This window comes from Aedes albopictus, chromosome 2, assembly GCF_035046485.1.
Source record: "Aedes albopictus strain Foshan chromosome 2, AalbF5, whole genome shotgun sequence".
NCBI classification, from domain to species: Eukaryota; Metazoa; Arthropoda; class Insecta; order Diptera; family Culicidae; genus Aedes; species Aedes albopictus.
This window is the reverse complement of record NC_085137.1, coordinates 131144203-131169202: the sequence shown is the minus strand read 5'-3', so window position 1 is coordinate 131169202 and position 25000 is coordinate 131144203. Positions and strand designations below refer to the sequence as shown.

General features: G+C 46.2%; 4 protein-coding genes across 4 annotated transcripts in view; 3 read left to right on the top strand and 1 right to left on the bottom strand.

Moving 5' to 3' along the window:
- Positions 1-8134, top strand: part of LOC109417710 (uncharacterized) — a gene marked incomplete in the record, with an annotated part of 31636 nt that extends 23502 nt beyond the window's left edge. The window contains 2 exon segments of the mRNA XM_062850442.1: positions 6983-7147; positions 7947-8134. Of these exon segments, the coding sequence (XP_062706426.1) occupies positions 6983-7147; positions 7947-8072 (291 nt within the window).
- On the top strand, positions 7168-7766 carry LOC115255336 (uncharacterized). The gene has a single exon (XM_029853350.2). It carries the CDS (start codon positions 7311-7313, stop codon positions 7641-7643), a length of 333 nt encoding a protein of 110 aa, XP_029709210.2. The 5' UTR covers positions 7168-7310; the 3' UTR covers positions 7644-7766.
- Positions 8135-8400: 266 nt separating the features above from the next.
- LOC109417709 (uncharacterized) lies at positions 8401-15274 on the top strand. Its single transcript, XM_029853328.2, has 4 exons — positions 8401-8407; positions 8486-8731; positions 11751-12317; positions 12363-15274. Exons 1-4 carry the CDS (start codon positions 8401-8403, stop codon positions 15272-15274), a joined length of 3732 nt encoding a protein of 1243 aa, XP_029709188.2.
- Positions 15275-21097: 5823 nt separating this feature from the next.
- On the bottom strand, positions 21098-22703 carry LOC115255337 (eukaryotic translation initiation factor 3 subunit H). Its single transcript, XM_029853354.2, has 3 exons — positions 22545-22703; positions 21649-22329; positions 21098-21587 (listed from the first exon to the last, which is right to left on the bottom strand). The coding sequence occupies exons 1-3, from the start codon at positions 22620-22622 to the stop codon at positions 21336-21338; spliced, it is 1011 nt and encodes a 336-aa protein (XP_029709214.1). The 5' UTR covers positions 22623-22703; the 3' UTR covers positions 21098-21335.
- Positions 22704-25000: the final 2297 nt, after the last annotated feature.

The following is a 25000-nucleotide window of genomic DNA, read 5'->3' as shown; positions in this document are numbered from 1 at the left end:
TTTTCACCATTTATGTTCCTCTATCACCCAAGGTTTGCACTCAGGAACCTAACACCCTGTATACTTGGTACAATTCGTAGTTCATGCGACACCGCCAGATGCCTTCCTCCAATTCACAGCTTAATATTGTTCGCAGCACTTTACGTTCGAAGACTCCAAAGGCTCTCTGATCGAATTCATTCAAAATTCACGATTCATGTCCGTGCTTCAGTCCGTCTAAGATCAGAAACAATGACGAAATTTCATCTACCACCCGTACACTTGATTTCGATCCGTCAAGCGGCGTACAAATTAGTCTAATCAGCTTCTCCGGAAAACCATCTTCGATCATACTCTATCATAACCCGTTTCTCTTCACTGAATCGTGCTCCACCTCCTTTTCTCCGCACGCCATTGACAATTCCGTAAAACCGCCACATATCATTCTGTTTCATACTCTCTTGCGTCTGTACAATCAAATTTTTCTCATGCCTTCTCTTATTTTTCCGGTGGATTCGTTTTCGGCTACTTTGCTCCCCTACATCGCTCCCTGTTCTGCCGAGTCCCCGAGTTTCTTGTATGCCGAATCAAAAAGGATAATTTCTGTGTAATGGATCATTGAGGTCAACTTTTCCGCTACTCACCGCATCAAAACAAAAGAGCCAACGTTATATGGACTGTAACACAGTGACAGCAGTTGAGTTACGTCAAACACACAAGGCTACGGTGGCGCTATCTGTTCATTTCATAGCGGCCGTTTTAGTTATTTTAGTGATCCATTATAGCCTGCTCTAGTCTGTGGCCTTTCTTGTATGTTGGGTACACATGAACATCCGACCAGCTGTTGTTTAATTCTTCGTACTCCTATGTTCGAATCTTTATAAGAGTCTGGTGGTTTTTTATGGATCTTATCGCTTCCGCGCTTAAGAAGTTCGACCAAGACCTTATCCTCCCAGCAGCCTTGATTGTTTTTTGTAGTTTGCTTGCTTCGTACTCGACCCTCGACAACTCATTTTCAAAAAAATATACTCAAGTGGCCATGTAATATCCGGAACCATTTTGGAGATATTCCGGATTGTACTGGGGTCAGGGGGTGGGGTAGGCTTATGCTTAACCAAATGGCTAAAAGTGATTATTTCGTGTGTTATTGTGTTTGAGAGGCCCCCGCGGAACCTGTTCCATGTGTTTCGGAGTGGCCATATCAGTTATTGCATGCTTCAGTCATTTTTATCTGCCTCATTCTTTCGAAATCATGGAGATTGCATGTTGCGACGGCATGTTTTGGTTGCAAACCATAAATGTCCCCGATGACACCCCCGTGGAACCTGTGCTAGATGCTCCAGAATGGCCATATTAGTCGATACAGACTTCAGTCTATCGTTTCTGGCTTAGTCATTCGAAATCATGAAGATTGATATGTCGCACGGCATGTTTAGGTTGAAAACCGGAAGTGACTTCAAGAAGGCCCCCCGGAACCTGTCACGGGGACCCAGATGGGTCCAATTATTCATATCTGGTTATCGCAGTTGTGTTTTACTGTTTGCAATGAAAATCACACTGAAAATCGATGGTTTAAACACAATAACAAACGAAACAATCACTTTTAGCAAATATGGCAACCCCGTGACCCCAACACAATCCGGAATATCCCCGAAATGGTTCCAGATATTGCATGGCCACTTGAGTATAATAAACTAGCACCAATTTATGATCAATTGAGGGCGACTTCAAAAAAATCGGATGAAAATTGACGAAATGCCAGCATTTTGAAAATGAGTTGTCGGTGGTCGGGTACGTGAAGGTTAATCTCATTCCGTTGGCGGTTCTACTTTTGAAAGTCATCAGCTATATTAACCCTCGAGCAGTCGCGTCTCTGACTACCTGGGGCCTGTCCATAAACTACGTAGACTCTTAGGGGGGACGGGGGGGTCTGGCCAAAGTCTACGCTCCATACAAATTTCGAAAATTTTGTATGAACAAAAGTCACGAGAGGGGAGGGGGGGGGGGGTCTGTGATGGCCGAAAAAAAGTCTACGTAGTTTATGGACAGCGCCCTGCAGCGACGCCGCGCTCACGCTTTGTACCGTAAACCGGGGTCAAATTAAGCTCCGGTTAGAAATTGATCAGTCGTTTTTCTGATAGATAAAGCATACGTGGAATAGATTGATGCTGGGTCATTAGGCCGAAGGTCATTAGGCCGAAGGCCATTAGGCCGAAGGTCATTAGGCCGAATGGTCATTAGGTCGAATGGTCATTAGGCCGAATGGTCATTAGGCCGAATGGTCATCAGGACGAATTGAAAGTTAGCCGTTGTTTTTACCTTTTCCAACCATTTTTGACAAAAACTAGTTTAACAATGGAACTAGAAAGAATAGCCTATGTTTTAAAGAAGGAAAAATTTATGAATTGAATATCAGCAGTTTCAGCGCCAAAAACTATTTCAGCAATGATACTAGAAAGAACAGCCTATATTTAAAAGAAGGAAAAATTCATGGGTAAAATATCAGTAGATTCAGCATCAATAAAGTATCTTCGTGCCTGTCACACGATACACACATGCAAAATGGTCATTTGCAGAGGAAGCTCTCAGTTAATAAGCTGAGAAGCAGGCTTTGTCTCAGTGGGGACGTAACGGCAAGAAGAAGACCCAATGACCATTCGGCCTGATGACCATTCGGCCTAATGACCATTCGGCCTAATGACCATTCGGCCTAATGACCATTCGGCCTAATGACCATTCGGCCTAATGACCATTCGGCCTAATGACCTTCGGCCGAATGGCCTTCGGCCTAATGACCTTCGGCCGAATGGCCTGACACCGAATAGATTCTTTCCAAATATCGTTTAGTATCAGATTCAAACAGCACGTAACTTGTAAGGAAACTATTTAAAGTATGCTTCAACTAACAGAAAAGCGTTTGATAAATTTCGACCCGGAGATCAATTTGACCCCGGTTTACGGTACCACATGCGTGCATTTTTCGTGGTGCGTGTACTCAGTACACGACGCGAACGCTCCCGGGTTAATCCTGTTCCTAGGAATACTTTCATTGTTATTTTAGTCATTATTTTAACCCTCCTAAGATGTGTTGACCCCAACATCCCACTAGGGTTAACTGCCAGTAAGTGGCCTTCCCGAGCATTGTATAAATCGGGTAATGACACACGAAGTCGTCTGCTGCGCACCACTTACAGCTGCATAAAAGCTTCACATATCGTTCCGTTCCATGTTTTCAGCGATTCACCTATCTTACTATGTTCGTGTGGTCGTTTCTTCATAGATTAAAAGAAACGTGCCAAATAACCTTAGGATTTCCATAAGACCCAACTTATGAAACAGCCTTTAAATAATTCATAATGATTCGGATGAATTTCATAAGATCACTCTATGACGTAAAATCGTCTTACAGCTTGGCTTTTATTCATGTTTAGCAACATGTTAGTCTCAAGCGTCGGTAGCCGTGTGGATAAAACACGGCCTCGGTGATACCGACGTTAATGGATCGAATCCAGTCTGCATCATTTTAAGATTGTTTTGTTCTTTTCATAAGTCTATCTTATGAAATTTGTCATAGCAAGCACGATAAATTTTCATAAGGTATTCTTATGGCATCCATAAGAATTAGTTAGGTATAGCAAATTTTCATAAGGTATTTCGATGAATTTCGCTAGTTTTTTTCGCTGAGTGTATGATACACATAGTTTGCCAAGGTGTTTAATCGTCATTATTTTCATCTGTATTGCTACAGTGAATTTTTCTTCTGCTCCACCCTGCATCACTCCATCTCTCTCTGTTGAGCCTGGTACCGATCAGTTCACTAGTATTTGCATTCGACTCCATTTTGTGGCCTTCACAACCAGAGGCGCGGGCATCGTTTTTCTTTGCACTGGACGTTTCACACTAGCGCCTTCTGTGAGTGTTGTTGCACGTCAAAATGTTTCGTGAAACATTTCCACCAAGTGATGGTAGTTTATCTGTGTAGCCACGTCGGGTTAGCTAGTTCTTAATAAAAAGCTTATCTCTGTATCATACACGCCAAGCAAGTGAAGGAGAAACTCAACGCTAAGTTGAACATTCTCCGGACCCTGAATGGGCGCTCTCGTAACACTTTGACTAAAGTACTAGGTAGCTAGGGATCCTGATGGATCTGAATCCTGGAGCAGAGGTAACACCGCAATGCTAAATATTATGGAACCTCAGTGCAATGAAATTTTCCTACTATATCTTCATTTGGTACATTTCATAGCACAAGACGAATAAGACTGCGCGGGTCCAGAACACGAATCATCTATATGGTGGGATGCTTAGTAGTACCTAGGGGGATAACTTAGTAGAGTGGTTCAGCGTGTCTTGAGCCAGTGGCACGATCTTACGTCGACGGACCTCCCTTCGTTAGCCACTAGGCCTCACCTATTTATGTCCCTAAGGTCGACTGTCTAGTAAGGGACGCATACGGCGTTAATGCCAACCCTGAAGTAGCTCTGGCTATCTTCAGAAATGTTGCATCTTCGTAAGCAGATTGACCACACATGTTCAACGATGGTTTATGAGCACAAAAGGAAGTAGGTTATGGCGTCTCTTGAGAGGCTATAACCCGTTTTTTTTTGTGGAATTATTGCTGCAAGCATGTATAGCCGTTGTATTCTCAGATTTCGTGAGTTATATGAACGCCATACAGCATGAAAATATCGGACACCCTTGGTTGATTGATGTGCAAGAGTATACTAACATAACTGTGTGGCTTCGTGGTCGTGCGGCTAAGGTCACCAAGCCTTTAGTCGCATCGTGCTAAGCAGCGCGGGTTCGATTCCCGCCGCAGTTGTCAGGAAAAGTTTTCGGCTGTGCCACTGGGCGTTGCATGCTAGTCCGTTGTCTAGTGTCGTGCTTCCTTGAAAGAGCAAAAAAAAAGCTCACTGGAAGCATTAAACGTGTCTGTGTCTTTTTTTAAAACTTTTGTCTGGGTGCATGGACACGCAGGCATCTCAGAGAAAATGAGACGGACGACGTTCTAGCATATCAGGGGCGTCATACTCCACATGTGGTAACTTCGGTTCCTCTCTGTGACGCAACCCTCTGAACACACCTCGAGCTACACGTGGAATTACAACCAAGAAGCTTACAAGAGTAGAGTGATGTGGAAAACTCTAGAGATCAGAAGGTTCTGACTCGGCTGAGAATCAGCCATACTCGGTTCATTCATGGGTCAAGATTCGGTGGCAATATGCCACCTATCGCCAAGAATGCGGACAAATACTAGACGTAACACACATGCTCAGTAGTGTTCGTGGGCAACTGGACGGAACTTGACGTAGACTATTCAATACAGGAAGTAGGGGAAGGTGGGGCATAATGTGCCGTCTAACCAAACGTGATCGTACAACTAAAAATTAGGATGATTTTATGGGTGTCTTACATCTATTTAGTGCTGTGTAAAGCAGTACCAAGACTTAGATGTTGACGGTCTAAGCATGGACGTTGAGTCTGTAGGAAATGACGATGGCGTTTTTCATCATGGGAGGTGAGATCAACGAGAGGAAAGGACTCGCCATAAACTCTAGTTCTCGGGAGTGAGGTATCCAAGGAATCCAAGGAATAAATTTAAGAAACAATAGGGAGGTGGGCGTCAAGTTTACACCTTATGTCGTAACGAAAGAACCTGTTTAGTTTAATGTGATCATAGCCTCGACATTCAGTTTATATTGGTTTCCTCCGATCGAACTCGATCATTCTGTAGGACAGTTGGCAGCGCTGAAGTCTCCTTGGTATGTCGTTGTTGTGGTGGCAGCCCACTAAGTTGAACCCGAACCGGCGACATGAAAAAAGGGTCTTCGAGATGATCGGGGGTTGACGGACACCCTATGTCGGCACGTCGGTACTCACGGTAAAATTACGATACCCACCCACCCCGGATCATTTCTTGATATTATCAAGGCAGCGAGAAGCAGGCGTGGTTTCGTCCCCAGCCCGTATTCCGAGGACTAGGGAGTGTTGAGGCCACTTCAGCCTTATGAACTGACAATAGTGAAACTTATACCTTGGATATACTGTTTGGTTTTTGGACCATGGTACAATTATCTTGAAATGAGTTGCACTGGTTTTTATCTTCGTTCAAGACAGTCTTGTAAGATTTTTCTTGATAAATTTTACCATGGTACGAATACCACCTGTCTCTCCATGATATAATCTTCGATCAGAACCAATGAGATAGCAGGCATCTTGTAATTTAGCATGCAGGTGTTGGTGGTCTTCTATTTTTAGGCGAGAATGGCGTCTGTTATGTCAGGTTGCAAGTCCATGTAGATATGGGAAAGTGATGATTGCAATCGCTTGCCCTAGGCAGATCGTTGAGTTCTCTGCGTCTATGCAAGTTCATGTTGATGTCGGGTTCACATTGGTGCGTGGATGTCGGGCGTAATGCAATAGGGGCTGTCCATAAACCACGTGGTCGTTAGGGGGGGGGGGGGGGGGGGGGGTTCGGCCAATGACCATTTTGTATGGACTAATAATAAAATTTGTATGAACTGTAGGGAGTCTTAGAGAAATACTTGTGGTACAGGCTTGAACTTTCTTTATTCTGACATATATTACTTATGGATACATCTTAGTCTACTACAGAACTAATGACCACGCGGGGGGATGGGGTGATTGTGTTTTGATTACTCTGAAGATGATGCGGCACCATTCGCTGGTTGCTTAACTTGTAGGTGTGATATGGTGGTTTGCATTGTGTTGTGAAGTTGGAAAGAAGTGAAGCGGATTTTTGAACACGAGTTATATCAATAGGAAGAAATTATATGTATACATCCTATAGGAGTAAAGAGATAGATCAGGGATTAAAATCAGCACCTTCTGTATTCGAACAAAACTGATAGCGCCCTAGACCAAGCTATCTTGTCCCTGATATAAACCTGATATTAATCAGTTTAAGTACGGAAAGTCCACCTAATTTCAAACTTCCTTAAGCTTCAGGCATCTCATTGTTTCTATTCTCCTTCATCCTCAGGTACTCGGATACCGCGTGGTTGCCTCTTCATCGACCGCGGTCAAACAGGACTACAACGAGTATATGTGGACTATGCGCAAGGAGTTTCACGACCCGGAACCATTCGTCAGCGAAACATCGTCGGCCATCGTCGAGCGCGAGAACCTGGCCAACTTTGGCCGCGAGGTGAATAACTACCCACCCAGCAATAAGATTGACGTGCCGGAGTAGAACACGGAGGTGGCGGAACCTTGGATTTAGTTTTTTTTGGTGAACCCTCGTAGCTGAATAACCGTACTTTTACGTGTGTTTGTTTGTACGCGCTGTTGCGTTTGTTTACTTTCCGAAGATGGAATCGCCCAATTCTACGACGAACCAGCACTCGCTCACGAACAACCTGGTGACGGTGCCGATTCCGATCCTCCCGTCGGAGGGAACCTACGCGTACGTGTTCGTGAGGGGATCGCTGTACGCCCGGGACAGCTCGATCTTCGGTTGCTCCACGGACGAGGTGCAGGCCCTATCGAAGCGCTTTCAGATCAGCTCGATCCCGATCGACAACGGGGTGGTCATCAAGGTGGCCCCCTCGCTGATCATCAACTCGCTGGCCCAGCTGGGCTACAAGGTCATCTCGAGCACCGGCGAGGCGGAAGTCGTGTGGACGCTGCAGCGTGAGCTGTAGAGCTGTATAGTTGAATTGTTTTAATGCATGCCTACTGCGGTTGGCGTGCGTCGCCGTTATTTTAAGCATCTAAGCCACACACTGGAGCCATCCAACTTGTATTCCTCCTGCGCAATAACAGCCTACTTTGTACAAAAAAAAAACGTAGTCTTGTGTAGCATCTCTGCATCCTTCTACCTCTTAGTGTATTGTGTAAAATCTTCGCATACCAGTTTGATTCACGCCGTTGTCATCGTACTGTGCCTGTGTCCTAATTGACCTTGTGTTGCCTTGCCTATTTTCATCCGACGTACCATCGCGAAGCTTTCGCCACCGAAGTCGACCAACGGAGTCAAAGCCCACAGCAAACAGCAAAGCAATGGATCCGCATCTCCACCACGACCAGCAGCACGGAGATCATCATCATCAACAGCAGTGCAACTGCAGTAAGACAACCACCGCATCGCAATCGTTGGACGAGCTGGAGTTTGAACGAGGGATTTGGACGGCTGGTAAGATCTTGGACTTTGGGGTTATTGGGACGATCCCAGCTAAGTATCCTTTTTTCCAATCTACTCCAGCAATCGACAATGATGAGGGTAAAGTACGATCACTGATCGACAAGGGGCAGTTACACGCAAGGGACAATTCGGGTTATACAGCTCTACATTACGCAGCCCGGAGTGGGCATCTGACGATTTGTAGAGTACTACTCGATGCCGGCATACGGGTTGATGAACAAACCCATGGGGGAGCGACGGCACTGCACAGAGCCGCTATGATGGGTAAGATGATGAATTGGTGCAAATCATTTTTACGAGCTGGTACCAACATTATCTTCACACTATGTTCTTCCTCCACAGGCCACACCGACGTCGCTAATCTCCTACTAGACCGAAAAGCCAACCCATCCATCCAGGACAGCGATGGGAAAACCGCTCTCCATCGGGCAGCGGAAAAGTGTCATCCCGAAGTGTGTCGAAGTTTGCTTCAGCATAGTCCCGATTTGCTAACGATTTGCGACAGTAAAGGAAAAATCCCGCTTGATCTGGTGCCACCACAAGAATCGACCCAGCGACAACGATTGCTTGAGGTGTTTGATACGAGTTGTGGGTAAGGTAAGCGAATGATATTCTAGGTTCGTCTTCCCGTCGATAAAAAAAACTGGGCGCAAGTCTCGAGAAACCTTTTTTTAATTCTTTTAAGTGTGCGATGTGCTTGAAACTTTTGTTGATTTTTAAATTGTACATTTAATTGCGATCATGTGAAATCAGAGCGTCAATGGATTGGAGATGACTGTTGATTAGAAATTCTGATCATGTAATAAAATTGATTGGTAAGCATGCTACTTTTTTGAACATAACGGGCGAAACCTTCTGCATTCAACATACTTGAGAGTTACTGAATCCCTCAAAATTATTCAATGAATAACCTCAATACTGAAGAGTTGCGGTTATTATTCATGAATGTAGACTATTTACAACCAATTTCATGATTCAGTGTTTTTAATTGAAAGTCAAAATCCGATGATAAGCCATCGATGATCTATGCAAAACAAAATACACAAGAAAAACATTAATCAAATAGTATCTACTTTGTGATAGTTGCTCAGCGATGTTGTAATTTAACCTATTACTAACTAGTAAGTGTTTCTCTCGATTCAGGTAGTTTGTAAAACCACCCAAAACACACCGATATTACATTGTGAATGAAAAAGTGGCGGTGAATCGAACTTTAATCCAAACAACACCCATATATACCTATTATGAATATTTTTCGATGTCGAGAATATTTTGAGAAAGTTTTTATTATTCATTACAAAATAACCAATAAAAAGGACTCATTTGTATACCACCACCATATTCTATTGTGAATGTTTTGTATAGGAGAACAGAAATTTAACTATCTACAATCTAAAGTTTATGTGCGAGTGATCGAACATTATTACCTACCTAAGTAGTAGATATTCACAATGATTTGTAATAGCAAAAGTAGATTGCAAATAGAATTGTTTTACCTAATTGTGTAGCCACAATGCAACAATGTAACTAAAGCTTAATTATCATCAGATATCACATCCATTAACTTTCGTTCCCTAAAAGGCTGCTTTAAATCACGATCACATCATTACATCGTGATTTTTTTTCGGAAGATTGGCAAACACGTTTTAGTGCATGCTATGGCCCTATTGACAGCTGGCAATGAATTAACTACATCGGCTGTTATCCTATATGATTATTGCTGCGACCTGTACTAGATGTATACCATCGCTCGGATTGGCGTGTTCGCACATAACATAAGTGGAACTCTGGCTCAAAAAGTTGATGCCTTCCCGAGTTCGTACGCTGGTATACAGGGCATCGAAATGTCAAATGCATTATAACATTATTGCCATACTTTTTTTCAGCATATACCATTTTTCATTGCTGTGAAGTAAAACAAAGAGCTCATAGATCTAGGCTGGCAGCACGTGGCGATCTAAAATAGGACATAAATTGTAATAATACTTTGTAAACTCAAGTCAAAAATACGTTTTATGACTTTAAATATAAAGGGAGATCGATATGTGAAACGTAGATGTGTTGTTTCGAAGATTTCAATGAATTTATGAAAAAATGAATAAGTAGATTTCCAGCAGCTAGTTTTGCGCATATCTCAAATGCCAATCTTCGTATCTGTATTCTTTGCCAAAACTGGAATACTGGTTGGATCCGATGTTTTTTGTTTACCAAAATAAATGACAGTTCGACGCTTTTTATGAAGGATATAACAGTTTCGCGTGCTGGAAAAGGATACAACTTTTTCCTTCGCTCTGACCATGGAGTTCCACTTATGTTATGTGACATGGATATCAAAGCATTTTCAACAGTGTAATTTCCCACATGGCTTGGTCAGCCAAAGCAAAATCAAGAAATTGACATTTCCTAGGGCTAGGGTTTTTTGTTTGTTGTAGTTTTTCAGGCGAAGACTGGCGCTCGAGCCTAGCTATTTAGCACTGTAGTTGGAGGAAATGCCAATGCAGAACCCGTAGCTTCCGGGAAGGTAAGCCCAGCTCCCTGGGTTAGTGGGTTGGTGTCAGGCCCTGCGAGCCAGCCGTAAAAAAGACTAGCACCGGAAAACAACAAGAGAAGAATGCGAACCGATACCGATGGCGACGACCACAGCGACGAAAAGGGACTTGCGATTGGAAGCTCGGTACGTGGAACTGCAGATCTCTCAACTTCATCGGGAGCACCCGCATACTCGCCGATATGCTGAAGGACCGCGGGTTCGGAATCGTAGCGCTGCAGGAGGTGTGTTGGGCAGGATCTATGGTGCGAACGTTTAGAGGTAATCATACCATCTACCAGAGTTGCGGCAACACACGTGAGCTGGGAACAGCTTTTATAGTCATGGGCGACATGCAGAGGCGCGTGATCGGTTGGTGGCCGATCGACGAAAGAATGTGCAGGTTGAGGATCAAGGGCCGATTCTTCAACATTAGCATAATAAACGTGCACAGCCCTCACTCCGGAAGCACTGATGATGACAAAGACGCATTTTACGCGCAGCTCGAACGCGAGTACGACCGCTGCCCAAACCACGACGTCAAGATCATCATAGGGGATCTAAACGCTCAGGTAGGCCAGGAGGAGGAATTCAGACCGACGATTGGAAAGTTCAGCGCCCACCAGCTGACGAACGAAAATGGCCTACGCCTCATCGATTTCGCCGCCTCCAAGAACATGGCCATTCGTAGCACAGCCTCCCATATCGTTACACCTGGAGATCACCACAACAAACGGAATCGCAAATCGACCACGTTCTGATTGATGGACGGCACTTCTCCGACATTATCGACGTTAGGACCTATCGTGGCGCTAATATCGACTCTGATCACTGTAGGAGATGACGACGTGAGGCGCAGCATGCCATGAAATATTTGAATTAGAACATGTCACCATGGTAACGCACATGGTGCGCATAGCAATAAGATTAGAGAAATAAATTTTCACTTTACTGTAGTAGCTCATAGAACACACACGTGTTTTATTTCGCTGTCCGATCTACGGCCACTCCATTCCAATAGGTTATGGGCCATTCGGAAGTTTTAGAAGTAAAAGTTTTCTTTTTCGGTCGCGAGTAAAGTACCGGAAAACCGGATAGTTTTGTTCGAGGACGCGCCGCAATTGGATTTGCCGGCATCATTCGAAACGCTGACGACCGCATTGGAGAGCCGCCCCGAAGACGAGCTGACGATGGACATCGTGAAAAGGAAGCTGCTGGATGAAGCCCTCAAGCGAAGCGAGAGATCCGGCCGAGGTGAGTCCATTTTGCGCGTCGAAGCCAAATCCATCGTGTGCCACCATTGCAAGCAACCCGGGCACGTGAAGAAAAATTGCCCCACGCTTGGACGAAAAACCGACCCGAAGCAGAAGGACGTCGCTAGGCAACCAAAACCGAAGGCTCGCGTTGCCCAGGGCAACGACGTGGTAGTGATGACGCCGTTCGCGTTCGCTACGCACTCAACGCCTACTGCGATGAAACCAACGAACTGGATCGTCGACTCGGGAGCATCGAGTCACATGTGCAGTGACGAAGCGTTCTTCAACCAACTGAAGCCAATCTCGGGAATGTCCGTTGCACTCGCCGACGGGCGCGTGGCCGATGTCGCCGGAAAAGGAACCGGCAATCTCTTCTGCAAGGACGATAAAGGTAAGAAACAAGAAATTATCTTATCAGATGTGCTCCTCGTTCCAGAGTTAGATGCGAATCTCATCTCTGTGGGACAACTGACCGACAAGGGTGCGTTGGTCACGTTCGACGCCAGCAAATGCGTCATCCAACACAACGGTAGCGTGGCGGGAGTAGCGGCCAAGGGTGGTGGGCTGTACCACCTCAATGTATGCAGTCACGATTCGAAGGCCGCCGCCACCAACCATACGAAAAACTGCTTGCACGACTGGCACCGCAAGCTTGGGCACCGTGACATCGAGGCGATTCAACGGCTGGTACGCGAGGGGCTCGCGACTGGCGTTTGCGTGCGTGATTGTGGTGTCAGCGCCGCATGTGAATGCTGTTTAGAAGGCAAACTGGCGAGACTTCCGTTCCCTAAGCAATCTGGTCCGCAATCCACCAAGGTGCTTGATTTGATTCACACCGACATCTGCGGCCCGATGAACACCGTGACGCCAGGAGGAGCTCGATACTTCATGACGATGATCGACGACCACAGTCGGTTCACGGTGGTGTACATTCTCAAGCGCAAGTCCGACGCCGTCGAGAGAATTGAAGACTATGTGGAAATGGTGCACAATCGTTTCGGCCGATACCCAACAGTCATCAGGTCCGACCAAGGAGGGGAGTATAAATCCAAACGTCTTGGACGATTCTACCGCTCAAAAGGTATCTCTCCACAATTCACGACCGCCTACACACCGCAGCAAAACGGCGTCGCAGAGCGGAAAAACCGAACGTTGGTGGAGATGGGACGCTGCATGCTGCTGGACAGTGAGATGGGATACCGTTACTGGGCCGAGGCGGTCAACACCGCTGCCCATCTGCAAAACATGCTGCCAACGAGATCGACCGAAGTGACACCATACGAGGCGTGGTACGGCAAGAAGCCGGACCTCAACCATTTGCACGTTTTCGGCACCCAAGCGTACGTGCATATTCCGTCGGAGAAAAGGTCGAAACTGCAACCAAAGGCTGTGAAGATGACGCTGGTAGGGTACTCCGACTACCACAAAGCATATCGTTTCATCGATCCATCCAATGATAAGGTGGTAATTAGCCGAGACGCACGTTTTCTGGAGGGAGAGAAGCCACCAAAGCATTCGATCAAACCAACCGATGTCATCGAGATCGAATCGCCGCTTCCGCGTGGCAGCCAGTCCGTTTCCGAACCAGACCATCAAGCCGATGATGTCGATGTGGATTCGGATGCGGAATATGAATCTGGTGAAGAATCTTTCCACGAAGAGCCAGTTGAGCCACCCACTCCGGTACGCATATCGGAACGCACCACGAAGGGAATCCCACCTGCTCGGTTCCGGGAGACAAGTAGTCTGGCGCACAATCTTCCACCTGAGCCAAGAACGTACGACGAAGCAATCAACGGTCCCGAAAGCGCGCTGTGGAAGGCAGCAATTGAGGAGGAGCTCCAATCGCTCCGTGCAAACCGCACGTGGGAGCTGACAGACCTCCCAGCCGGTCGGAAAGCGATCGGATCCAAATGGATATTTAAACGCAAGCAGGACGAACACGGCGACGTTGTGCGCTATAAGGCTCGGCTGGTGGCGCAGGGGTTCACCCAGAAATACGGCACCGATTTCGACGAGGTCTTCGCCCCGGTGGTCAAGCAGGTCACCTTTCGTGTGCTGCTGTCGGTCGCTAGCCAGAAGAAGATGATCGTCAAACACGCCGACGTGAAGACGGCGTACCTGCACGGCGTTCTCGGGGAAACTGTGTACATGCGTATGCCGCCGGGTGTAACCACGAGGGATGATGGCAAGGTGTGTTTGCTACGCAAAAGCCTGTACGGACTCAAACAATCCGCCCGTGTTTGGAATCAGACGTTCGATGCCGTCCTGAAGCAGATGGGTTTCGAGCAGTCCAAGAATGATTCGTGCCTCTACGTCCGCCGATCCGGGAAGAAGTGCACCTACTTGGTGGTGTACGTGGACGATCTGGTGATAGCCTGTGAAGAGGAAGCAGAATATGAACAGATAATTCGAGAGCTGAACCAGCATTTCGAAGTGACGTCGCTGGGAGACATCAAGCATTTCCTGGGCATCGAGGAGAACCGATCCAGCAACGGAGTGAGCTTGAACCAGGCAACGTACATCCGAAAGTTGTTGGACCGTTTCGGAATGTCAGAAGCAAAACCGTCGAAGTTTCCTCTTGATCCCGGCCACACCCAATCAAAGGAGGAGAATGACGCCGACAAACTGCCGAACAATCATCAATACGCCAGCTTGATTGGTGGTTTATTGTACGTGGCCGTGAACACGCGTCCGGACATAGCAGCCGCTGTGTCCATACTGGGAAGGAAGACCAGTTGCCCAACTCAAGCAGACTGGCTGGAAGCAAAAAGGGTGTTACGATACCTGAAGTACACGCTGCACGACGAGTTGATTCTCGGCGTAGATGGATCACCACTGAAGGTCTTCGTCGACGCCGATTGGGCAGGTGACTCTAGTGATCGGAAGTCAACATCCGGTTACCTGTTCCGTTTCGCTGGTGGTTCGATCAGCTGGAGCTCGAAGAAACAAACTTGCGTCACACTGAGCAGCACAGAAGCGGAATACGTGGCGCTTGCCGAGTGTCTCCAAGAGTTCCGCTGGGTCCGTAGAATCCTGGATGATTTCGACATCAAGCTGTCCTCGCCGGTGGTCGTGTTCGAGGATAACCAGGGGGTCATCAAGCAGTCGAATTCGCCCACCATTAGCCGCCGTTCGAAGCACATCGAGACGAAATTCCACTTCGTTCGAGATCTGCTGCAGAATGGGGAAATCGACATCCGCTACTGTCCGACTGATGCGATGGTTGCGGATATGATGACGAAGCCGTTACAGTCCGTCAAACTGAAGGGTTTCCGTAAAGCTGCTGGAGTCCTTCCGTCGAGGAGGAGTGTAGGAGATGACGACGTGAGGCGCAGCATGCCATGAAATATTTGAATTAGAACATGTCACCATGGTAACGCACATGGTGCGCATAGCAATAAGATTAGAGAAATAAATTTTCACTTTACTGTAGTAGCTCATAGAACACACACGTGTTTTATTTCGCTGTCCGATCTACGGCCACTCCATTCCAATAATCACTACCTGGTGATGGTTAAACTGCGCCCAAAACTCTCCGTTATTAACAACGTACATTACCGGCGGCCGCCCCGGTACGATCTAGAGCGACTGAAGCAACCGGATGTCGCCACCGCATACGCGCAGAATCTCGAGACAGCGTTGCCGGACGAGGGTGTGCTCGATGTGGCCCCTCTAGAGGACTGCTGGAGTACAGTCAAAGCAGCCATCAACAACGCAGCCGAGAGCACTATCGGGTACGTAGAACGGAGTCGACGAAACGATTGGTTCGACGAGGAGTGTAGAGCGGTTCTGGAGGAGAAGGATGCAGCGCGGGCGGTAATGCTGCAGCATGGAACCCGACAGAATGTGGAGCGATACAGACAGAAGCGAAAGCAGCAGACTCGTCTCTTCCGGGAGAAAAAGCGCCGCCTGGAAGAAGCGGAGTGCGAGGAAATGGAACTGCTGTGCCGTTCACAGGAAACACGCAAGTTCTATCAGAAGCTCAACGCATCCCGCAAAGGCTACGTGCCGCAATCCGAAATCTGCAGGGATAAGGACGGGAGCCTCCTGACGGACAAACGTGAGGTGATCGAAAGGTGGAAGCAGCACTTCGACGAGCACCTGAATGGCGAAGAGAATGTAGGCACGGAGGACCAAGGCAGCGGAGAAAATGACTATGTTGGTGCAGCAAAGGACGGGAACGAACCAACTCCCACGCTGAGGGAAGTTAAGGATGCCATCCACCAGCTCAAAAACAACAAAGCGGCTGGTAAGGACGGTATCGCAGCAGAACTCATCAAGATGGGCCCGGAAAAGTTGGCCACCTGTCTGCACCAGTTAGTAGTCAAGATCTGGGAAACCGAACAGCTACCGGGGAGTGGAAGGAAGGGATAACCTGTCCCGTCCATAAGAAAGGCGACAAGTTAATGTGTGAGAACTTTCGAGCGATCACCATTTTGAATGCCGCCTACAAAGTGCTATCCCAGATCATCTTCCGTCGTCTTTCACCTAAAGTAAATGAGTTCGTGTGAAGTTACCAAGCCGGTTTCATCGACGGCCGGTCGACAACGGACCAGATCTTCACCGTACGGCAAATCCTCCAGAAATGCCGTGAATACCAGGTCCCAACGCATCACCTGTTCATCGACTTCAAAGCGGCATACGACAGTATCGACCGCACAGAGCTATGGAAAATTATGGACGAGAACAGCTTTCCCGGGAAGCTGACTAGACTGATAAGAGCAACGATGGACGGTGTGCAGAACAGCGTAAGGATTTCGGGTGAACTATCCAGTTCATTCGAATCTCGACGGGGACTACGACAAGGTGATGGACTTTCCTGCCTACTATTCAACATCGCCCTGGAAGGTGTTATGCGACGAGCCGGGCTCAACAGCCGGGGTACGATCTTCACGAAATCCAGCCAATTTGTCTGTTTTGCGGATGACATGGATATTATTGCTAGAACATTTGGAACGGTGGCAGAACAGTACACCCGCCTGAAACGAGAAGCAGAAAAGGTCGGACTGGTGGTGAATGCGGCTAAGACAAAGTACATGCTGGTAGGTGGGACTGAGCGAGACAGGACAAGCCTTGGCAGCAATGTTACGATAGACGGGGATACTTTCGAGGTGGTAGAAGAATTCGTCTACCTCGGTTCCTTGCTAACGGCGAACAATAACGTGAGCCGTGAAATACGAAGGCGCATCATCAGTGGAAGTCGTGCCTACTATGGGCTCCAGAAGAAACTGCGGTCAAAAAAGATTCACCCCGCACCAAATGTACCATGTACAAGACGTTAATAAGACCGGTGGTTCTCTACGGACACGAGACATGGACGATGCTCGAGGAGGACCTGCAAGCACTCGGAGTTTTCGAGCGACGGATGCTAAGAACGATCTTTGGCGGCGTGCAGGAGAACGGTGTGTGGCGGAGAAGGATGAACCACGAGCTCGCTACACTTTACGGCGAACCCAGCATCCAGAAGGTGGCCAAAGCCGGAAGGACACGGTGGGCAGGGCATGTTGCAAGAATGCCGGACAACAACCCTGCAAAGTTGGTGTTTGCTAACCATCCGGTTGGTACAAGAAGGCGTGGAGCGCAGAGAGCACGATGGGCGGACCAGGTGGAGCGTGATCTGGCGAGTGTTGGGCGTGACCGAGGTTGGAGAGCTGCAGCTGCAAATCGAGTATACTATGGCGGCAAATTGTTGATTCAGTATTATCATGAATTTGATGTTAACTAAATAAATGAAATGAATGAGTTTTTCAGACATTCTCGTTTGTGATTGTATGCTTCTTGTATCTCGTCATTCCACCAGCGTTTCAGGTAATTAGCCTTCATATTTTTGACGATGTAGCTAGATTTTTCTATCACTTCTTTGAATATTGTTTGCAGCTCTTCTAGATCGTATATAAAATGTGGTTGAATAGTGTTTGATTCTTCTATAGCTTTCGCAACGTTGACCTTTGTAGTCCTCACTTCTGCTATCGCTATCCTTAACTGAACGCTCAATTCGATGGCAAGATTAGTAATTTCAAATGATTGATCTTCGACTTCTCAGATTGTTTTGTTAGCTATTCCTCTCGTTGGTAGAGTCAAGCCTATCACTGACGCGTTGCTGTCGATTCTCGGGATAGTGGTTGTTGTTTCGTCGTTGATGACACAGAGTTTTGAGGTTTCCAAGGCGGTTGCGATGGTCTTCCTTTTACTACATGCTCTTCCCTGTTCTCTCCTACTTTCTTCCCACATTGCGTGGTGCGCATTGAAGTCCTTGGCCACGTATCATCTCCTCGTTTATTGTTTTCACCGTTTCGAAGAATTCTGTCAGTTTGCTTTCTACCTGTTTAGTTATGGATGTATCGGGCAGCGCATAGACAGAGATCACTATTAATGGTTGGTCTAGGTTTGTGATTTTGACCGCTATTGATGTTGAGCGGTTCGAAATCCAGTCCGTCCTTTATCAAAATCTCTACTCCTCCGTATCCTTGTGTCCTTCGTTTGCTTACCAATGTGTATCCTCTCATCCTGAATGATTCTTTTAGCCATATTTCTTGTAGACAGGCTATTTTTATGTCCTCCGTTTCCGGAAAAACTTTAATTCTTCTCTTTTGTCTGTTGGTCTGATAGACTGAATGTTGATCTGTAATATCTTAATGTTCTTGTCCATTCCTGCTATTGTTGTTATTCTTGTTTTCTGTATGGTTCCCAGTTTCTGTTATGTTTTTCCCGAATTCCGTGACGATTTCTTTCAGTACCGTATTGATTCTGATGATCAGCGCCTCCATGCTGGTTTCGTCTTGTTGCTGTTGACATTCTTCTTCTCCTTTCTGCAGCCTTATGATTCTTCCTATCACGTTGATGCTCTTCCCTAACCCTTCGACTTTTCTTGTCAGTTTTCCTATCTCTGTCCTGTCTCTTGATATATCGTCCCTTCTGCTCATTGTTTCAGACTCGGTGAGCTTATGTGTCGTCTCCTGGGTCCTTTCCGTTGATTATTCCTCCTTGGTGTGGCTTCCATCCTCTTCTCCAAGCGCTGGTCGTCTCGAGCTCGTTGTCTTCGCCCAGTTCCGGGAACTCCTCGCACCTTCTCAGCAGATCGAATTGGTTCTCGTGTCTTGGGTCTCTTCTGGCTAGGAGTTTGTTCACTTCCTGTTGTGTTATCCTTCTCTTCTGGACCGCTTCATTCACCTTCATTTCATCGTTCTGGGCATCTTCGGACATCGGATCGGTGGTCCCCCCCCCCACAGTTTAGGCATCTGGTTTGTTCCGCGCATTCCACCTCGCTGTCGTGCGTGTTTCCGCAGTTAGCACATTTCGTGTTTTTCCTGCAAGCCCCTGTTTAGTGCCCGAACCTCCAACAATTTTTGCATTTTTTCATCGGAAAGATGTAGAGCTCCGGAACGAATCTCCATCCGTACAACACAACTGTCTCCGGCAGAGCTTTTCCTTTGAACTTTATCCTCACCATTTTTGTATCTACTAGACCTTCTTGATTGCTTTTCTTTTTCATGCGCTCCACGCTGATGACTTCTCCGGCTACCTGCAGATTTTCGAATATTTCGGCTTCGCTGTAATCTAGTGGAACCCCTTCACCAGTCCTATGATTTCTTTCTCGATGTGTGGTACGTAGATTCTTAGTCCCACGTCTTCCAGGTTGGTGAGGGGTGGCTTCATTTGCTGTTTCGAAGGTGATCTTGAACCTGAATCGTCCGATTTGTTGTGTGTCTTTGATCTTCCGTATTCCCTTGTCTGTCAGCGTCTTGCCTACTTCAACGGGGTGCCCGTAGTTGTTCTGCTCCGGTTCTGTTGCCTCGAGATACACTACTTCCGAGTTCCACGATTCGCTGATTTGTCCGTTTTTCTGGTTTGGTCCCGTGTCCTTTTGCTGAATAGTTGTGATTCCGATTATGGAACTTCGTATCATTTGATATGTAACTTTCCAGTTTTTGCGCAACTGCGTTTCCGAGTATTCGGTAAACACTTATTAAGTTAAACTGACTTTAGAAACTTGAATCATCAGGATATTCTATTGTTCTTAACCCGCTGTGGTAAAGAGCTAAAGGCTCTCTTTCGCTTTATGCGTTATTACAGTGCCCTTTTCAGGGCGCTGTCTGAACCCATTGTGGTACGCTTATGCGTTAGTATCCTCTTCCAGGGTACTTTTCCTATTTCCCTACCTGTCCTTATCCCCATCCTTATTTCCCTCAGGTAGATGATGAAATTGGCTATTATTATGGCGATGGCACAAATGTCCCAAATGGAGGATAACGTGCCTCTGGAGTCGGCATTCTGATACCTGATCCTCGCCTTTGGTGTTTTCCAAACGATGCCGATATGATTTCATTGCTGCTGTTTTTCGTTATGCAGTGATTGGAAGGAGTTTAATCTTGCCTAATTTGAGTAGGAGTTTAATCTTGCCTAATTTGAGCACGTTTAGTATAGCTCAGATCAATCTTCAGCATAAATAATAGGAACGATCAATCGTTGCAGACCTATACAAAATGATACAGCCCAGGTGGCCTTAGTCCGAGAACCGTACTTTCGTAAGGAGAATTTCTATCTTGGAAACCTTGTGAACCCGGTGTTTGCTACTTTCAGTAAACATGAAATGGCAAACTCGCGTGTCATGCCTCGAGCTTGTGTGCTTGTCAACAACGCAATAGTTGTTACACTCATCTCTGAACTAAACACCAGATATGTATGTGCTATCACAATAGATGTATCTGATGGAAACCTCAACAGGAAATATCTCAGTTGTTCGGGTTATTTACCGCATGATGAAACATCCCCTACGGATGCATTCAAGCAAGTCATCGCATACTGCACTTCAAAAGGCCTTCCGCTAATTGCTGGTAGTGATGCTAATGCTCACCAAATCCATCAGGGGCAGCTCAGACAGAAACTTGAGAGGCTCCAGGTTGGATTGATTCGCTGCATAAATCGATATCTTCACAGTATGTCAAATATCTTCAATGTTCGAACTAGAATAGTTTAGTAAAACATTGATTTATTGCTACTTGCATGCAACTCTACTAGCCGAGAGTTGTTTTCTGCGTTACTTGTTAGCAACTCAGCCTCAAACACTAGTGTTTTTTTTTATTGTTTAGCAAAGGGTGTATCTGTACCTTGATGCATGAAGGAATTTCTTTCCAATACCGTATTTCCAATGTAGTGTAATGACATAAATTCTTGTGTGGAATCGTATTCGTTTCGGCGTCCTATAGATGTCTTTCAGAACTTATCCGGCAACAAATTCCCCGTTTATTACCACTTCTTCAGTATAAACTTCACCGATATCTTACTCCAACGAAGCGTTCTTCTTCCGCACTTTTCTTCTGCACTAATATGGAAATGTTCTTTTCGTATTGTTTGTTTCACACTTTGCCTTCGATGATGCATCAATTAACTATTCCGCGTGTCAGGTTTACTGCTTATTCTCCTTGGCGCCTTGCAGGGCTTGAGTCATGTACAGCTTGGCCAACGATTGAGAACAGAATTGCGAGATGTGCTGGGCGTAGGTGTTGATCTGTCCGGACACGATCATCGGGTTCAACCGCGACGGAACCGGCAACGGTCGGAACAGCTTCTGGACCTCATCCTCCGGAAGGGGCGCTTCGCCCTTGGCGATACGGGCCGCATTTTCCTGAGCATGCTTGGCCAGCATACGGTGCTTGTCCTGAAAAATAATGAACAGGTTTATTATTCCTAAACCATTAGACTTTTTCCATCATTGTTACCTGTTCTTGCCGAATAACCGTTTGCTGATACTTGTTAAACTTGTTGGCCTCCTGGTTAAGCTCATCGACGCGGTCCATCAGACAGCGCAGATGATTTTCCAGCACTGAAGCCGTTCCCAGGTCCAAAAAGTGCGTACCTTCTTCCTCCGGGACCATCTCGGTCATCTCCGACATCATAATGTTGCACAGGGCCGAGTTCTTGATCACGATCGGAATTTCAATGAACAGATTCTCGTAGCCAACCTTTAGGTTGCGCAGCGCCTCCGGAGTGAACTTCTCCTCCTTGTACATGGCGATGGCCTGCGGAGTCAGCCGGTAGGCCTTCAGCGTCAGAAAACCGCGAGCCGACTTCTGCGTGTCGTAAATGACCACCACCGATTCCTCAATGCTGGTCTGATAGTGGTACTGGGATTCCAGCAGCGGCAACGACAGGAAGTTGCCAACGTCGGCACTTTGGTACCATCCGACGTGGAAGTGGTCCACATTGACCAGACGCAGCCGACGCATCATGTTCAGCTGGTACTCTTCCTCGTCGATGGTTTCATCCGACGACTTCGGGAACGGAAAACAGTTGGTGATTTCCAACCGATCGTCAACCACCAGTCCCAGAAGGGCACCCTGGGCCACTTCCATGTTGCTACGGGACTCCTCATGACAGTGTTTGACCATCTTCATCGCAGCCTGCAAGAGACAAAACAGAAGATAATGATAATCAATCATCGATGATTGCTCACGAAGCCGAAACGTCAACCAAGCGGAGTCATCGCGGGACGACACCAGCATGGCACAAAGCCACAAATTTTCAATCACGGTTTTCTTTCGGAAAACCGAAAGTTTCCGCCGGGAAAACTACCACAAAACATAAAACAGCACCAGATTAGTAAAATATCGCTTACCAGGCCATCGCACTGGACGTACGAGATGGTATTATCGACTTCTTGCGCCGGACGACGATTTGGAGCACGACTCGCCATTTTTGAACACTACGAAAGGAGAATGATGATCGGTGCAGATGATGACAGCACTTCGGGTTCGGTTGACAGTCGACTGAAAAACAGACGGAGGGGAAATCTGTTTGACAGCTTTTCTTGGGATTAACTGTGGTTGATTGCGATAAACTGTGGTAATTTATCGAGGGAGACGACACATTCAAATTATCATTATTTATTTTAATGCATGCTTCGTCGACGCGCCGCCCGTGTGCATCGGCTCATATATATAGTCTATTTTATGAGACTAGTCAAACGACACAAGTCCGCTCTCTGATGTTTAAATTTTCAATCATCATCCGATTGATGATGCCATGGTTAATGACTGCGTGCAAGCCAAGCGTAGTTTTTCAAACTACTATTGACTGGTTTGCTGAATATGATACACCGCGCGGCCTTTGTAATGTTCCAAACGCGCATTTGCACGAAATTCCACGCGGCAAATCCTCTTGGAAAGGAACAACCGCACTTGAGGAAACGCCGCAATGTTATCTCCCATAAGAATTGAGTAAAAGGGGAGCAAAAAACGCGGCTGTTCCTTTCCTCAGGGATTTGCCGCGTGTACTTTTGGGCAAATGCGCTAATATTTTTATTGAATTTATTTCAGCAAGTTGAAGACTATAGTCAGGGATGGGAACACTCACTTGCAAAGAGTTACATTCACTTGCTATTTTCTCAGCTCAGAAGCGTCCCATCAAGAAACAATGTATGGACGACTTTTGCCTTTTGGTTTTGTCTAAAAGTTTGCCGAATAGAGTATGGATCGCACATGCATACCAAAGTCGTGGCAGAGCTGTGAAAGCGACTCTCCACGAGGTGAGTGTAATTTACATTCACCTTGTGGAGAGTTGCCTTCACAGCTCCCTCACGACTTCGGTATGCGTGTGCGACCCATACTCCATTTAGCAAACCTTTAGACAAAACCAAAAGGCAAAAGTCGTCCATACATCGTTTTTTGATAGGATGCTTCTGAGCTGAGAAAATAGCAAGTGAATGTAACTCTTTGAAAGTGAGTGTTCCCATCCTTGACTATAGTCTATTTTACGAGCCGATTTTATGAATGAATTTTGACAGGAGGTAGCGTCCTATAACCCGTGAAAATCAATAATATGATAATATCATCATCAACATTGTTGTCACTTCGTAAAATGCAGGCCCCTCTGACACGGCCTATATATCAATGCATTGGAATCAGAGTGTCTGATTTCTCATGTATACATGAATGTGACAGTGTGCCATGAGCTAATTTAAAATGCGTTTCATGAAAATTTTGGAGCTTTGAGATCATAGTACGCGCATACAAAATCCAATGTACGAGTCTCAAGAGACGTCTCATGAGACTCGTCTCATTGAGCTCAGTTACAACTAAGATTCGAATGACATGAACCAGCAAATAATCTGTAAGTATTGTCCGTGCTAGTTCTTATAAGCCAAAGTAATTGTCCTTGATGCCGTCAAGTCTACCACTAGGGAGTTAATGGCACTTTTTCTCTACTGATGTCAGATTAAAGGCCATTCACATTACTACGGGCCGGGAACGGCGCTGTCCATAAACTACGTTGACTAATTTTTGGCCATTTCAGAACACCGCACCCCCTCCCCCTCGTTGACTTTGTCCACACAAAACTTTCGAAATTTGTATGGAGCGTAGACTTTGGCTAGACCCCCCGTCCCCTCGTGAGATTCTACGTAATTTATGACCCCGGTTGGCTTCCGGCAATTGATTTCTTCATCATGATATTTGATAATAATAGTATTTGTCCTGTCGGGACTCGAGCACGGCGGTACTATCAGGTACTTATTTTTTCATCGGAAAAAAAGATTTAATCCATAGACAGGTCATGGCCATGCGTAACGGAACTAGACTCTCAGGATTTTGAAGATAACAATCAAGTAAATGCGTTGAGTATGCTATATGTATCAACATCTGGATCAAATCATTTTTGGGGAATTCAGAAGGATTCCAGGATTGCATTAGAGGCATTAGAGTCTTTCAGATACCATACAATAACTTATGGAAATCTGGAGCAGGATTGCTGCAGAATCTTTTGGATTCAAACGCAGAAAAAGAAATACCCGAATCAATTAAACAAAAACGCTTCCTCGAGTATATATGTATTTACAAATTGCATCAATTTCAACCCACTGCTATTCTAATATGCGCATTATGGGTGTCCTAAAACTTTCACTGCCTTTTTCGACCCAGATTCACATACACTCCGCGATACATCCTCATCCGTATAGCGTAATGTCGTTGAATTTCTCCAGTATGCATCCGCTGTATCTTGAACTGCAAAAAAAAATAATAAATTAACCAACAGCACAGCAAATTGCATTATTAATTCCCGATACCACAGTCATTC

Coding starts and splice junctions, on each gene's coding strand:
- LOC115255336 (XM_029853350.2), top strand. CDS start 7,311: ATGGAATCGCCCAATTCTACGACGAACCAGCACTCGCTCACGAACAAC.
- LOC115255337 (XM_029853354.2), bottom strand. CDS start 22,622: ATGGCGAGTCGTGCTCCAAATCGTCGTCCGGCGCAAGAAGTCGATAAT. Junction 22,330..22,544: donor ACGTCCAGTGCGATGGCCTG/GTAAGCGATATT, acceptor TGTCTCTTGCAG/GCTGCGATGAAGATGGTCAA. Junction 21,588..21,648: donor CGGTTATTCGGCAAGAACAG/GTAACAATGATG, acceptor ATTATTTTTCAG/GACAAGCACCGTATGCTGGC.
- LOC109417709 (XM_029853328.2), top strand. Junction 8,732..11,750: donor TGAGGTGTTTGATACGAGTT/GTGGGTAAGGTA, acceptor TCGCGAGTAAAG/TACCGGAAAACCGGATAGTT. Junction 12,318..12,362: donor CTTCTGCAAGGACGATAAAG/GTAAGAAACAAG, acceptor TCCTCGTTCCAG/AGTTAGATGCGAATCTCATC.